The 16,641-nt window shown below is 38.5% G+C and overlaps 1 protein-coding gene across 1 annotated transcript in view; it reads right to left on the bottom strand.

The window, feature by feature from the left end:
- grin2ab (glutamate receptor, ionotropic, N-methyl D-aspartate 2A, b) overlaps nt 1–16,641 on the bottom strand; it is an 84,804-nt gene that overhangs the window by 63,243 nt on the left and 4,920 nt on the right. Inside the window, exons 3-4 of the mRNA XM_041036241.1 lie at nt 1,627–1,851; nt 1,363–1,521 (exon numbers count right to left, since the gene is read on the bottom strand). Coding sequence (XP_040892175.1) covers nt 1,363–1,521; nt 1,627–1,851 — 384 coding nt within the window. The remainder of the gene's footprint in view (nt 1–1,362; nt 1,522–1,626; nt 1,852–16,641) is intronic.

Below are 16,641 nucleotides of genomic sequence, written 5' to 3'. Positions count from 1 at the left end.
AAAATAAAAACAAAAATACAATCTTTAAGGACATATTCTATTTCTTTTCTTTTAAAAACTAGGAATCTATTTTTCTGGCATCCCACTGAGCACCAGCCACGATTCAACTATATACAGCACAGGACTTTTTTTGTTTAGCTTTGCATAGCCCAGTTATAGACCAAGCAGAAAATACATTATTACATATTTAAAAATTGCTTGATCATCAGTTAAAATGAAAATAATGTACCAAAGAATGCTGCATGTTCTATTCAAAGACTTTTTCTGACCTTTCAAATACTGTACATTTAAATGTGCACTATGAAAACTTTTAAAAGGCTAATTAACATAAAATTGCTTTGGGTGATACCAGCCATCAATACAAAGACCGATTTAAATTCCAGCTTACAGCGCTGGCAGTGTTTCAACCCTAAACTTAAACAAAAAACTAGAATGCCTCCGCCAACCAGTCAACTTGTAATTTTGCTTTAATGAAAGGCATGAAACGTATTACCATAATTCCTAAATTATGGCCAAAAACGTGTTCTGTGACCTCACTATGACCTTGACTTTTTTATTTTTGACCACCAAATTCTAATCAGTTCATCGCTGAGTCCAAGTGAACGTTTGTGTCAGATTTAAAGAAATTCCCTCGAGGCGTTCATGAGATATCGTGTTCACAAAATGGTGCGGACGGACAACCAGAAAACATTATGCCTCCGGCCACGGCTGTTGCTGGCGCGGAGGCATAATAATCTGACAGAGCAGCTCTGATTGCCCAAACAAGCCTCTACATCCTCCCCGTGTGTCATTTTCTAATCTACAACATGCTGACTACAACATCCTTGGACAGTTTATATAGTATGAAGTAAGTGAACCATGTCCATTTTTAACCCAAAGAACATCCATTAGACATCCATTGGAATGAGCTTAAAGAAACTTACTTGAAGCAAAGATAATATTTATCAAAGGCTGTGGTTTGTCATTATTTTATATTCCCACCAGCTGAGGACATTTCCTGCATCTCTAAAGTGGGCACTTTGAAAAACATATATTTTCTGGGATTTGAGGAGCTAATTTTTCATGCTGCAACCCAGTGGATTATGTTGAATTGTGTGCTGCCTTTCAGGTGGGTTGAGTTTCTAAATACCAAGTCTGTCAATGAAATAAGTGTCTGACCTAATTGCTAACGTGCCAGGACATCTGAGCGAGTGTAGGTCGAAAAGCCTTATCCTGCAACATTTAGAGCTGGCTGAGAGAAGGGATTACAACTCCCTAATCTCACTTTCAAAACACAAGCATTGTGTATACAAAGAAGTGGCTGCATGGTTTGTTTGTGTGCGAGCGTGTCAGCCAGTCAGGGATTGTGTCATGGTCACTCACCTTGTCAGCCATTATCATAGAGGAGCCTCCGTGGACACCCAGAACTGGAAGTTGTGTCTGGACGGAGAGGAAGTCAAGGATCTGGGCAATGGCCTCCTGATCTGTGCCATCGGCAAACACAATGCCGTGGAGACGAGTGCGTGACAGAAGCTCACACACCTTGGGACACAGTAAAACAAACAAGACACAGGTCTCAAACAAGGGACTGCATGTGTCTCATAGAAAGTATGTGTAGTATCGCTGAATGTTCACTGCATTTCTCACCTGTGTAATCACAGACTTTGGGTCTGTCTGGTTGATCCTCAGTGCTACCACGGAGATGTCAAGGGCATCATCGGGGCGCCGAGGTGGCCGGAGCTCCTGATCGGAAACAGGGCGCGTCTGGCCCATTATCACACCCACGCTGAGCCCTGGAGGCTTCTGGGACGCCACAGGCACCATCATTTGGGAGAGTAGGAGTAACATCCAGCCCACTACACCCATCATACCCTAAAAACACACACACATAAACAAATTTGAATACAAAGAACTGTCTTCTGAAGACACTGTGACAGTTTGCTTCACAAAACCAGACACAAACCTGAATTTATGTTAGCAAGCTCAGATACTCTGGCTGTAACAATATACACCAATCAGCCACTGATCGGTGTATCTTGACAGTTTTTCTGCCTGCAATCAACAGCCTGTCAGAAGCACAGATAATACACACGAGACAGCTGGTTATATGTTCACACACTGTCAAGGTACAAAAAAAAATACTGAGAAGTTGTTATTTTACAAACTGCTTAACTCTTATCAAACTGTCTCATCTCACTCAGTCCAAGAGAAAAAGCTGCTGCAAAAACTGAAGCTTCTTTTTTGATATATATATCTAAACGTTACACAGCAAAAAGTTATACATTTTGCTTGTATCCTACAAGACAAGCAACATCTGCCACTTCTTGCCATAGCTGCATTTTTTTTAATAGAGCCACAGCTTTGTAAAATTAGTAAAAATCTACTTTACTTTGTAGTGGACAGAATACATTTCAAACCAGCAGGATGTAAGAGTTTTGTGTATTCTGAACATGTCTTCAAAAACGCACTAAGTGCTCTAAAACGACCCGCCGGGTTTCTCAGAGACTGGCTTCTATTTATCTTGGAGAAAAACAGTGTGAGTCAGATATGTGACTCAAATTTAATAATTAGTGCAAGTTTTGAGTGCAAAAGCAAAGATTACATGATAGGGACAAACTGGGGCTCTGAGTTTACAGTCCCCTTTCTGTCCTCCACTACTCAAAAATCACTTAATTCTGTTTCAAAGTGAGCAGCCATTAGGAGACTAGGCTTAAACCTAACTTTATTTTTGCTAAACCGCTAATCGGGCTTCATAAGATGCCCTAAATCTCTCTTCCACTGTCTGCCTTTATTTGAACATAATCTATGCCTGCAGGCAGTGTTCACAGTAAAGTGCCAGCTATTAATGGATAAAATAACCCTGAAATAAATGTAATCTGATTTTACCCCATTCCTAGGGGTTTGAGGGGAAACATTCCAAATCGCTAAAGGCACACGAGTGTCTGTATCAATCAATAACATTCACTGAGGTGAAAAATAAAATTTCTTTCAACTCCATATCCCAACCAAGTTCCAATCTTACACAGAGGAGTCTAAGCTACTGTTCCCAGTTTCAGCTTACTCAGTGTTACCTTTTCCTGTAATGTGAGCAGATCTAAGAGAAGCAGATGAGTAGAGGAAATGCAGTGTGAAATGCCTTGGGCTGAATGAGAGCTAATGAAACCATGATGCGAATGCTACGTTGCATCTCAGCCAATTTCTTACACCGCTACAGTCCAGCGGAGCTGAAAAACACCCAGGAGGAAACATCACATTGACAAAATTAACCTACTGTCTCTATATCTCTTCATTCTCCTCTCTCCTTATTTTCTAACTTTGCATCCATATCTGCTAATCATCTATATCAATTTATTTTCTCGTAATTTATTTCAAAAAATTTTTTTATACTCTTTCTGTAATTCTACCAATCTGTCTTTCCAGCTGGGTTAGTGTGTGTATCTGATCCTTGTCATCTCACACCCGGTCTAATCAGGCCAGTTAGTCAAGTCAGTACTTTCCCAGCTTGCTCTCTCTGCCCTGGTGCCCACAGACTAGCCTGCAGCTGCAGCAGCACTTAGCATACGCCGCTAAATCACACACCGCTACACTCCTGTCCCAGGGAATTAGTGTCAGCTCCAACCAATGGGACAGGATTACACTAACTTTCCCTGGAGTTAGCATCAGAGCTAACATAACTAGGAGCCAGAGTGTGCTGTGCCACAGCTTTCAAAATGGTCAACGTAGCTGGAAAACTTTGGGTCATTGAGTGTTCCCGCTGTCTTAGAGGATTTGCATATGTCCTTAAAATCATATCCGCTGACTCCTATGATTAGCTTCCAAAAGAGATGTCACAAGGGGTAACTGTTTCCCTCTGTGTTAGCATTTATGCTAATCTTTCCATGAGACTGAAAAAAGCAAGATCTTAATAATGTAATAATATTCAGCAGACATAATTCTCTAGTATCACGCCAACACCAAATGAGTGCTCACTCTTTGAAGATGTGTTATAAAGGTGAAAGGTTTTTCCAACAACCTCTTTATTGCCTAGACTGTAAAAAAAAATTGCCTTTAAGCAGCAAATGTGTCTTCCATGTCCAAAAATATTTTTATTGTCGTGGCCAAAGTTAAACCTAGATTTTGGAAAATTATATCTCTGTCAAAGCAAGAAACAACACACCCGGTGCACAAATGGGAGCTGACATTAAGCGGTCCTCGACCTTGGGCATCTTCGTGCACACAGTAACACAACCCAGAGTGATTTTCCTCACAATTTAAGCATGTTTCTTTGGTTCAACAATGTTAGCCCTAATGTTTCTTAAACAAACCTCATGGGCATGTAATTACTTAAATCTAACAGTCCACAATTTGATTCTGTCATTCATTGCCAGTGAAGCAGCTCTACATGGTGTCTCTAGATGACAACACAAATTAGGCTCTCGGTTATGTGGGTCTTGTTTTCCCAAAATAACTTGAGGTGACACTCCACCCAGAATCTGCCTTTGCGGGATGGTAAAGGGGTTGTAAAAAGCTAGTTTGCTCATATAGAGACTTTAAATTGACTTCAGTCAGGAATAAAGGTTTCACTGTCAGAAAAAAGTACCAAAACATCCACGGATACTTAAACTTATGCAACATAATTCACTTCTACTGTTCTTCCATAAGTTTATCATTTCCCAGTCACTCATTGCTTGACAATATATTAAAGTTTCGTACAAAGCCTCTTCTATTTCTGAGGAATTTCAGAAAAGTGTCTGAATTTGTGGCTTTCCCTGGCAGAATACTGATTTGTCCAGTACTATTTTGTTTCATATTAAATTGGATCATATTTGTTTTCCTATTTTGTTTTTTTTTTTTGCACTAATTATCTGGTATTTTCCCGCTAATAAAATGGACAGTTGTTCAGCGCACATCTCTGGATTCTGGTCGGACCAAAAAAACAACAAAACAAACGGGTCGACAGCAGTAAATGCAACTACATGTGACTCTACAATAATGTTATAGTAGTACCTGAGAAATATGTTGTTCAACCTGAAAATGTTTTGCTCAGATAACATGTAGAAGACGTCATTCCTTGAGCTTAAATTTTTAATATTTGCTTAAAGGCATGTTTCTTGAGCAGGACAAAAAGTTAAACTACACCCACAGGGTGCAGCTCTGTAGCTCTCCTGGTTAAGTACATGCCATATTTATCAAGTGTGACTATTTTCTGCAGTGGCCTGGGTTGGAAACCGGCCTGGGCCCTTTGCTGCCCCCCTCTCCCTTTCCCCTGCCTTTTCTATCTGCTTTATCTCCCCTGTGACTATCATTAAAGGCAAAAATGGCCAAAATAAATCACTGGGGTAGCATAGGGTAGCAGCTGACACCCTGAAATAATGTCTTGCTACCCACTTTTCTACAGTTTCTGGTGGTATAAAAACATTTTTTCCATCATCAAATGTTGTTTCTCTTTGGTTTGTTAATATCCATATTACCCAATTCCTAACTCTGAGTGTCAGGCCCAGATTTATGTACATATTTGCGCTGGCAATCTGAATGAAATTAGCGTCTGATTTACTAAAGCAGTAGCTAATTATCAGTAAGCGGGACTGTCTTTTAGGTGCATTCTGCATATAAACGAGACCTCAAACGACGCATTTCAGCGGTGAAATGGGGATGTGATTGAGTCATAAATCAAGACAGAAATCAATCCAAGAAAGAGAAATCAAAATGTAGTGATCCTGAAATAAAAAGTCCCATTAAAAGAAAATTTAACTTTCCAAACCATTTGCTAAGGCCGCGATTAAACTCAAACTAACTCTGACTCTAATTATTTGGGTGTCCATTACTATAAAATTATCATAATGTTGGTAATGCTGGTATAACCAGTGCAGTAGGAGTCAGCGTATAAAATGTTGAACAACAAGCCATCAAAACTGTCAGGAGTGCAAACACCATATGCATTAGGTCAGAGGATGTCAAGTTCAGATTAAATCACCATAAAACCACAACTCTCCATCCCATCTTTGTTTATTGTAAGAAATGCTGCAATATTGTGTTTCTTTATAGTACTACATTCATTTTCTTTCAAAGAAGCTGTCACTCTTATTTCTAAATAATTCAGGGTTGTGCTCCTACACGTTTTTGCTGTTATGGTAATATCTGCAGAGAGCGAGGTTATTCATTTTTGTCTCCCCCACTACAACCTTCTTTTGATATACCATTCTACATCTGAAAATCTTCCCTGTAAAACTAGCCCTTGAATATTGGGTGAGTCTTAGTAAATGCACCACAATGTGCAGCCAACCACATTTATCAAATATCCTTCTGCTATCTGTGTATTCGTCCTTTAAATGCTAAATGCATTTGCATGAAGAAGAGAGGCACACTTCACTGGTCACACGCAAGCTGCGTTTCAGATGACAGGCAAACCATACTTTCAAGCTGGTTGATAAATAACATTCATATTAAGTGAATTTTATGTTGACTAGTGCTGTCGGTTTTGTAGTTGCTAAGTAATGTAACTTGACAACATGGGCAAAGTTAGAAGAATTTCCCTAAGTAGCTAGCAGCCAGCGTGTAAAGTGGTATACTGTAAATGTATCAGAAGGAGGTGTACAAGTGGTAGATGTATTTTTCTCCTTTTGATTAGATGTATTTAATGATTATTTGAATCATTTTTAGAAAACTGGAGACTGTTTTGTTTTTCAGAGTCTCAAAGAAGCAATAGAAAGGTATGCCTTCCTGACTCGTAGTGTGGACTCCATGTCTCTTTTTCAAGGAAAGCAGTTCATTGTTATGTTTGTTGGGAAAAATTCATAGTGTACAGAAGTTAAAACAAGAGTAAGCCACCCACCTTTATTGTTTCTTTTATTTTATTTTATTTGGCTGCAATAGTACAACGAGAAGCTAGCCAAGCTCGTCACATTACCGGGTGGTCTGTGCTAAGCTGTGTCTCAGTTGGGAAAAAAAAAAAAGAAAAATTAAAACACATTGCAGATGGTGGTGTGACGTCTTCAAGGACATGTTGGGTTTGTTTTAAAAGGTTTAGATTTTTTTTAAAAAAAGAAAGAAAGTATTTTCCCTTTTTCAAATTGACAGTTGTTTTAGTTTGTTGATTGGCATCCAAATTGTTGTGAACTAACTTCTTGTAAAGTCACTGCATAAACAGTGCACTGTCACCATTAGTACCTAGTTTATAACTAGCAATATCAGTGCATAGTATGGAGTTTAGACAAATCAGTAACATCTAGGGTATACAGTAGTGGTTGTTGCCGGCCTGCCTGTGGCAGACATGTCACGTATGGTCTGGAGTAGATGAACAGGTAACAGGACTCTCCTTTCATCAAAGTAAGAAGACATTAACATTTGGAGGACATTTCCTCTGTTTAATCGCTGCATATGTTGACGGAATTGAGACAATGCTGGAAATCTTTGAAACACAATTGAATGTGCTGCTTGAATGCAATATTTACACTGAATAAGCTTATTGGTGTGTTAAGGGTTTACGATATGTACATAAACATTGGAAGAATGTTTTTGAAATGTGATGTTTAGAGAGAAAGAGAGGGTTTGGAGAGATAATCTAGCAGACAAGTAAATACTGAGAGAAAGCACTGACACATGGGCATGCTCGCACACACACACACTCCACACCATATCTGGGTTTAATGGGTCTGAATAATGTCTCTGATAGTGACAGCTTAACATTCATCCAGCTGTCATTTAGCATTTAATCAATTTTAACTGATAAAAACGATATTAAAAAAGTCAGTAGAAATATTGCACTTCCAGCTGATATATGCTTGCTACAGTAGTGAGCTGTTATTGCTGCGATGATGGAATTATCATCAGTTATAATTATCTGGTGATAATACACATCAAGTCATTATTACATTTCTCACTTTATACAAATACTTGGCACCTGTTCCTTTCCTACATCAAAACATTTACCTCATTGTTGATACTGTACCTATAACACCAGTGTCTTCACTCTGAAGTGAAAACGCTGATTCACCTTCTAGCTGAGGTCACACTGACCTTAACTTTTGACCTTTGGCAACCAAATTCTAATCAGTTCATCCTTGAGTGAAAGTGAACAGTTATGAAGAAATTCCCTTAAGGCGTACCTGAGATATCACATTCACGAGAACAGGGCGGATGAAAAACATAATGCCCCTGGCCATGGATGTCCCCGGTCCAGAGCCATAAAGACAACAATATGTGGTTTTACAGGGGGTTATGTACGAGACCTGATCTTGGCTAGACACAGTGACTTCCTGGAGTCTCTCAGTGATAACAAGCAACACATTCTTTCCAACCTTACTTGGTCACTTGGTATGATGATACAGCTCTGAGCTGGGTGGCTTCTTAAGTTGGTTGAAACCTGTGCCACAAGGCAGTATGTTGGGCACCCCCTCTTTTTATTTTATATTACTGACATGAAAGCCGCCATCTCAAATTCCTTGTTCTTATTTGCAGGTGATTCAGCTAAACTGGTGCCTAACAGAGATAAAGAAAAGATACAGGAGGTTTTACATGACAAGTTAAATAGAATAAGAATCTGACTGTCAGGACATAGAACAATAATCACCTCCAGCTCCAAATGTTTCAAAATCACAGCCTGCTTGTTGGTTTAACAAGCAGGCTGCTCTACACTCGAGGGATTTATTGATCTAGTGTTATTTCGACGATGCTTTTAATCCATGTAGTGGGCCCTTATAAAAATGTTGACACACAAAGCTCAAGTAGCACAAAACAAACTGGTCAGAGTCAGCCTCAGGCTTAAAGCTTGGAGTCACGTTGGCAGGTGTCAGTTCTTACCACTTCACTGGCTTCAAGTGGAGGACTGAGCACGTCATATTCAATTAAATACACGATTTTACACGGAAGGTCTCCCAGCTCCTTGTACAATTATTTTAAGAGGATAGAAGAAGACTAGATAGTAGTCCCTCGTAGAATTTGCCTATTATGTTTTACTTTTATACTAACTGATATTTGAATCTTGAACTATAACATACAACTGCAGTTATTCATGATGTGATAATATGATGATACTTTTTGTCACATCTGCTACCCGAAACGAAGTGATTGTTTGTCGATTTGATTATTTTCTTTATGCTTTAGTTCATGTTTTCTCATGTTCCTTAACGTCAGCCATTGAATATCTGTCTCCGTCTCAGTGGATGCTGGTGAACTGTGTAAGCATCTGGGACAATGATGGAAATATCTCCAGGATTTCACTGCTCTATCCCTAACTTAGTCTGACATGTTGTATTTTATACACGTATGAGAGGACTGTTAGTAATTCAAACCAAACTACACAGAATCAAATGACTACCTACACTTTAGCAAACATGTTTTGCAACATCACACTGGAACAAGGTGCAATTTTCATGATTAATATAAAGGCACAACAACAGCAGGACGTGGACAATGAAAAATTTCTCAGTAACTGAGAAACAAATACAAAACACTCCATAATTTCACTGAACTTCTACAACAGCTACTAATATAAAAGAATGGTTTACATCTAATGCCACTGCGGAGCATCACCTCTGAATAATCTTAATGCAGATGCACCGTCTCATCATGTACTAAAATGTGTTTTTTCTGACCTGGGAGTGCCAGGGTTTACATTTCCCAAAGACTGCTCTGCATTTACCAAAGCACAGTGTGTATCATTATCCACCCACCCAGACACTGAACTGCAAAACACAAATTTTTGCTGTCTTGATTCGACAGCGGAATATGGTGGAAAGGTCCCATTTGAAATTTTATTTGTTTAACATTGATGTACGTTCCAAGTGCCTTCCTGTTTGTCCTTGATAAAACCACCTGCTAGACACAGTCTTTTAACAGCCCAACAGCCTTTTTCCACATCAAAATTTCAGCAATGCAGAGAAATGTGTGTACCTGTGTTAGTGGGACACTGGCCAATTCTATCTTTTTTCTTTCTTTTTTTTTTTTTTTGTATGCTTGTGGTATGCGACATGTGGAACTGGGGGAACGGAAAATCTCCACAAGACTTCTGTCATTCATATTTCATTGGTAATAAATATGAATAAACAAGGACAATGCCAAACACCAGAAAGGACGCACTCCTTGATTCACTGGGGGACTGCATTGTGTGTTTTTGTAGCAGTGTTTGTATGTATGTCTATATCTGTGTGTTTTTATTTGTGTGTCTATATTTTTGACTTTGAGGTTATTTGTGTTTTTGTGCAGGAAGATGTGAAGGAAGAGAAAGACACAACCCCTGTAGAGGAGAATAAAAGACAAAGGGTGAGGGTGGGGCAGGAAAAGGGAAGAAAGGGCATAAAAATAAAGTTATTGTGAAGCTTTGCCATGACAGGAAAGTGTGCAGAATTTCAGGCAGGATAGTTCTGACCTTGGAAAGACGGAGCAAGCCCATGTAGTTAGGTAAGTCGATAAATTCGAAAAATTATATTTTACATTAGAATTGCACTTAATTATGAAGCTTATGGTTGGATGTTTGTATGTACAACAAGGATATAACCTAACAAATATGTTTTAGTAAAACAATTTCCTCAAGTTTGAAGGATTTGTTTGTTTACAAAAGAAACTTTTGCATTAACTCATACTGTATGAAATTTGTATGTTAAAACTGTAACTGACCCCAGACTACGAACACCAGGGTTACAAGAACATAGCACAGTATGAGACTCGGCCATCCTTATGAATATACAATGTGATTTTTTTTTTTTTCTAACTTTTAATTATTGAAAGGATGTGAAACATTAAAATGACACAGGACGGTTGTAGACAATCATTTGTAAGCCTACTTCGACAGTCTGATGTAATGATGGATTAAATTCTCCCTTTAACTTTTAGGCAAAAAACTGAATTTGTACTAATTTTCATGCATGACAAGTGCCCCAATCTCTTGAACAATCTATTATTGATGAAAGTGAAGACATTTATTAATCTACCAATTGATGTAATAAGTCAAGGAAATGAAAGTACTGAACTGCTGTTTTTAGGCCATGTTCAACCATGTGCAATGACAAACAGCTGATCACTGTAGGTGAATTAAAAAGCAGACGTTTGAGCTGGTCCTGTTCTTATCTGATCGTATATGTGTGGAAGATTTGGGATGAGTTTTTTTTTTTTTTTTTACCTTTCCATGAGGAAAAATTGCCCATGTAGCATGTTCTTTCCCCTGTGAAATCCTTCTGCTCAAGCTCCCTTCAGGCGCGCACGTTATCAAACATGTTGCCAGTTTTACATGTCGGTCTCATGTTTGAACAAGCGCCAGAACCACTATTCTGTAAAAGTCACGACAGCAAGCTTACTGAGTTGGACCTAGTAACAGTTACAGCAGCACATGGTTAAAAACACATCTTGGCCTAAGTTTCTCCCACTTGCCACGAAGCAGGTATGCTCACTGATTTCCATAATTGCCCAAAATAGCCTAATATAACCAAATATATCAAAGGGTTCGATATCACAGGACAAACATACACTGCACGGCAACATCTCTGACAGTAGACAAATTTACACTGACTCAAGATATAGATCTTCACATCAGCCACCGCTACCTCAAGAGCTAAAGCAAATAAAAGAAACAGAACAATCAGACCAGCCATCTCTCTCCATAAAGTATCAAATAAAATTTCCCTACATTGATGAAATTACAGAAATCCAGCAAATATAAGCAGATAAGGATTACATGACTCAACTTATTTTGTGTTTCACAGGCAGAATTCTGTATCTAATCGTGAAACTGATGTGAAAATATATTGCATATTAATGTATTTTTACTACTGAGAACTGGGGGCGAGTGTCCCTCGTGCTTGTGATGGTCATTAATTAAGACTTCAGTTTCAAAATAAGTCACTGATGACGCCTATGACAAACCTGGAAAGATTCATTATTTTCCATCTCATCTCTGCTCTCTAGCAGTGATACCACACTGTGGCCCTTTTCATAATTGTCCTGTCATGTTTAAATGAAATCATTATGGAACATTCACATAAGAAGACCTACAGTATGTTTTAATGCAAAAAAAGCCATCACTTTAACAGACAGATGTGGCCAGGACTGTTCCATATTCAATGTCTGAATGGTTTCAGACTTGTACTGTACTTAATATTTGCCTTTTGAGAATTTCTTTATTTTAAAAACCCTGCAGTGTCATTTTACTTATGGAATCTTAAGTAATTTAGGTTTGTGGTTAAGGTATTTCAAAAGGCCTTTCAAAAGCCTCCAACGCGGTATCTATACCTGATCTTTCATCTCTGGGCACCAGTGTCTGTTCAACATACTGTATGTTTTTTTGCTCATTGCTGTTAAAAACTGCACTTGGCAGGAGGAGGCAGAAGCTTCAAATGTTCCCACATCACCAGATGCCCCGTCTGGCTGAGACAGCACCTGTCGCCAGCGTGGAAGGGAGCATTATACCTGGAGTAATATATTTTGGATGATCTGTGGATGTTTTGGGAATATTTTTGGCCTCTGCATCGCGCTGCCTGGCAGAGTTCTCGACAAGATCATTCACAAAAAAAAGGATGAAAACTGGCTAGACACTGACACTCTAAATCATGGAGTGATCAAGGTCCTGTTCATGTGGAAATCTGGTAAAAGTCACCACATGTTGAAAGTCACTTGGCAAACAGCAGAATCATTTAATTTGAAAAACCTGACTACATTTATTTCTTTTCAGTATTCCGAATACTCAGAAGCTCATCAACTGCACAGAATAATGTATTGTTTGCTTGTTATTATCATTTTATATTTTAGGAGCATTTATTGGTTGGCAAATGTGTTTTAGATTAGGAAACTAACTACACATATTGCAGATTTCTGTTCTTTGTTGACCACATCACTGTGCATCTCCAAAGCAAGTCTCGAAAAATCAGTGCAATGGGATGTGAGTATAAAAATCTACTTAAGCACCAACATCCACCATTTAAATCAAGGGCTGATCTTCATTAAAAAAAAAATGCAATTACTACATAGAGATTTACTGGTCAATCTACAATTAGATAATTAAAGTACTAATCATTTTTATACAGCACTTTTCAACCCACAGTTACACTGTGCTTTTCAAACAGATAAATAGCACACACACACACACACACACACAAAAAAAAAAAAATCACAGCAGAATCAATAAAAGCAGAGTCAGTGCTCCAGGAAGTCTCATAGGTGCTGTGTTTGTACAAACTGGAGACAAGAGAAAGACCTTTGACTGAGGTAAAAACACTGAATTACAGCAGTTTAAGTGAGAAGACATAAAAGCATGGATCACTTTCACAAATCAATAATGGATAAAACCACTTAATTTTGATAGCATTCCCCTCTTACAGAAAATAAGCTCAAACAACTCTTCACAAAATGGGGAATTTATATTTTTTCATTTTCTCATAAACACGTCCATTTCTGTGCCTCTACCTGTAGGTACGCTATAGGGTATCCATCTATGTAGGTGGATTTGCATTTACCCCATTAAAACATTTTTATTTTAAACGACATTTGCATTAAGCCGTGACGTCGCTCTCCTAACGGAGGCACGGCGGTGATTGTGACTGACAGGCTGAGAGCAGGCTATGACACTGACAAGAAAGAGTCACAGATGTACAGCAGCAAACCTTGGGTTCCTAGTCACAGTGTCTACAAGTATGAGCATATATAATGTCTAACATTGTCACTTCCCTTGACCTGCAGCAGGCCATGTTTGTTGACCAGTCCACCTGCTCCACCTACCTAATTTTCAAAAATCCCAGAATCCAAACAACATGAAACTTAAAGACATTTAACAATGAAAGGCACTAAAACAGTGGAAACATTACAAACACCCTGAAATGACAATTTGTTTGATCAGAATTTGATCCATTTACAAAGTCTAGAAGAGCAATTTATATAATTTTATGTCAGTCAGCCAGCTTGGTCCAGGAAAATCTTTAACCCACATACCATTCAGCTGGAGAAGGTCCCTGGTGCACATGTTTAATGGGCCCAAAAAGTAGTAAGCGACTATCAGTGGAATGAGTGGTGTGGCATGTTGGGACGTGGTATTCAGTTTTTTTTGGCTTAGTTTACACTGTGTCTCTGTCTTGCAGCAAATAATCCTTGACTCAGCTCCAAAAACAACAATTTCTTTCCTTAAAAAATGACAAGCAATTTTAAAAGGACTTTAAATTTGTCTGACTGCAGCACTGAGGAAGTTTTACAATGACAAATTAAGCTCAATACTTCATGATAAACTGTGATTGAAAAAAAATCTAAGACCATGATAGCTAAACCGTAAATGTGAACCCCTAACTGTAAGGATTTGTCGTTGTTGGCTAGTTAAGTTAGCAAAGCGCTTAACAAAACATTTGAACATTTAAGGAACAAATTACCCTAAACGTAAATACCATACAATGTGAATTTAAGGAACTTCTGTTTAAATAATAGATAATAAAGCTATTTTACTTGTTCTGAAGCTGACTGATGAAATTCCTAATGGACTTAACATTGTTGGCACAGTTAGTACTGAGCACTCAGTGCCAGACTTTCTTTTTCGTAATGTAACCGATGGCTTACCAAGAGAATTACAATAACTACCCCCTTTAAACCCTCTTTTACCAATACAATAATGGTGCGACAGTGGAATATGATTGTGAAGCTTTATAGCGTCATTGTTTAAAGAAAGCCCTGCTGTGCACGAGTTATCTCCTCTGGTATAATGATGTCTGATGTATTGTAGAAATGTTTTAATCACCTCAGTGAGACATTGAGATAATTGTGATCTAACAAATGTAATACATGAAATTATGAGAGTGGCAACCATATTTCAAGGAATCAGTGAGTCTTCAGCTACTTAACATTAACCCTGCTGGCGAAAAAAAAAATGGAAATATAATATTGATGCATTTATGTGGCTGATTTGTTCTTCATTGCTATGGAAAACTTAATCAAATTGGATTTGAAAAGCTCGAGAATGTCTAAACCAGGACAGTGTTATATCAGTCTGAACCAAAATCTGGTGTCTGTAAAAGCATAAAATTGGAATATGGGTTTGGGTGTTAAGTTGGTCAAACTGACAGGGCCAGCCTGGCCGCACTTAGGAAGCTCCTAAGCCTCTTTCTGAGCTTGGAAAAACCCTCAGACTGACAAAGTGTAAAAGACATCATTTAAGGTAACAACTAAGCCTCCTAGGAAGCTGGAAATGTTCTTGCTCTCAAAGCCACATGTTGTGCTTAATACTAATCAAGCTAATTCAAAAGCACAGTATTCAAATAGACTCTGTGGGGGGTTACAATCCAAAATGAAACCATCCACCATCTTGAAAGCCTTAAGCTTTCAACTGAAAGATGAACACTGACATCAAAGGGGAGCACATCTGTGTGCATCTTTAACAATGACCACTGACTATCAGTGTTGAGGCTGAATTTTCTTCTTTCAAAACCGTGCATGGGGGTTTTAAAGCTGGCTAATCAATATTTGATATTAATTATGGATCAAAAGACCATATGTACTGTTAAGTGTTGCTTGCTGTTTCATACCCATAGAGAATTACCACCCAACTCCGCAGTTACTCTTAGCTCTATGGAGTGCTTTAGCTTTTTCTGCCATAGTTACATTAATTGCTTTGCTTCAGTCTCTTCGCTCTCATCAGCCTCATTTCGAACATCAACCGGCAGCTGTTGTAAGTGCAAAAGCTCTAATAAACCCAATGTATGCTACCAGCCCAGCACTGCATGACAATTAGAGACCAGCTAATGAACTTAAAGCATTAAGTAGCTCAACAGTCAGATATTTCAGTCCAGGGTTGGCTTAGCAAAGAGATTTTAGACCAGTCTGTTGTGTTAGGCCAGTCTTAATTTCGCTGTTAGGTTAGTCAAATGAAAGTTAAACAGTTTCACAAAAATTAAGACTGACTAATTTCAAACCTAAAAGGTTAGACACCTGACCCTGGAGCTAAGTCTGAACTAAGATCCATGCTGGTAATCAGTGACACCCGCTGTTAACGCTATCCTCATCACCATTTATCATGTCTTCTTCCTGTGGTCCACCTGTTTTAGTATTTTCTCGATTAAACATCTCTGTCTTTGCATCTTTTCCCACGTTTGTATATCTTTTCTGAAGGTAAGTGGTTTGGTGCAGTTGCTCAGTCATGTTTGTTAGCTAGAAACAAGTCTCAATTTACCCAGACTTCATGAACTAAACAGCTTTGCGCAGTAGATGAATCTGAAGTCTGACATTAGTTAGATCTAAGCCATAGTCAAAGTCTATCCTTGTGAAACTAGCCCCAGGACTTCTGTAGACCAAAACAGAGCTGACATGAGTGGATATTGGACTTATATTCATTAGTTCTCAAGACACACATCTTAAAATGAATGCTAATGTTTCTCCGTGTCTGGATGTGTAAATAAGCAATTGTTTGCTGACACATTTTCCATAACAACTTTACAAGGTGATAATTTGTTAATGTTGTGTTTACAGCTTATTATGCTACTGTCAAGTGGCCAAAAACAATCTGTTAATGCAGCTTTAAGAATAGTTTATTTGCCATGATCCCTAACCTTTGCCAAGCAGCCTTAGTTTAGTTTGTTGGCAGTATGATTTCAGGTGTTTCACGCTTGTGTATTACATTGCTTAGAAATGGTAGACAAGGACTGCAGGTCTCACAACACATTGGGTTTTCAAGCCAAAAAAGGGAAATTACTACACAGATATCACTGTTGGATCTTAACACAG

The sequence above is a fragment of the Toxotes jaculatrix genome, chromosome 4 (assembly GCF_017976425.1).
Source record: "Toxotes jaculatrix isolate fToxJac2 chromosome 4, fToxJac2.pri, whole genome shotgun sequence".
Taxonomy (NCBI): Eukaryota; Metazoa; Chordata; class Actinopteri; family Toxotidae; genus Toxotes; species Toxotes jaculatrix.
Note: the sequence above shows the minus strand (reverse complement) of the source record. Positions and strands in the feature narration are given on the sequence as shown.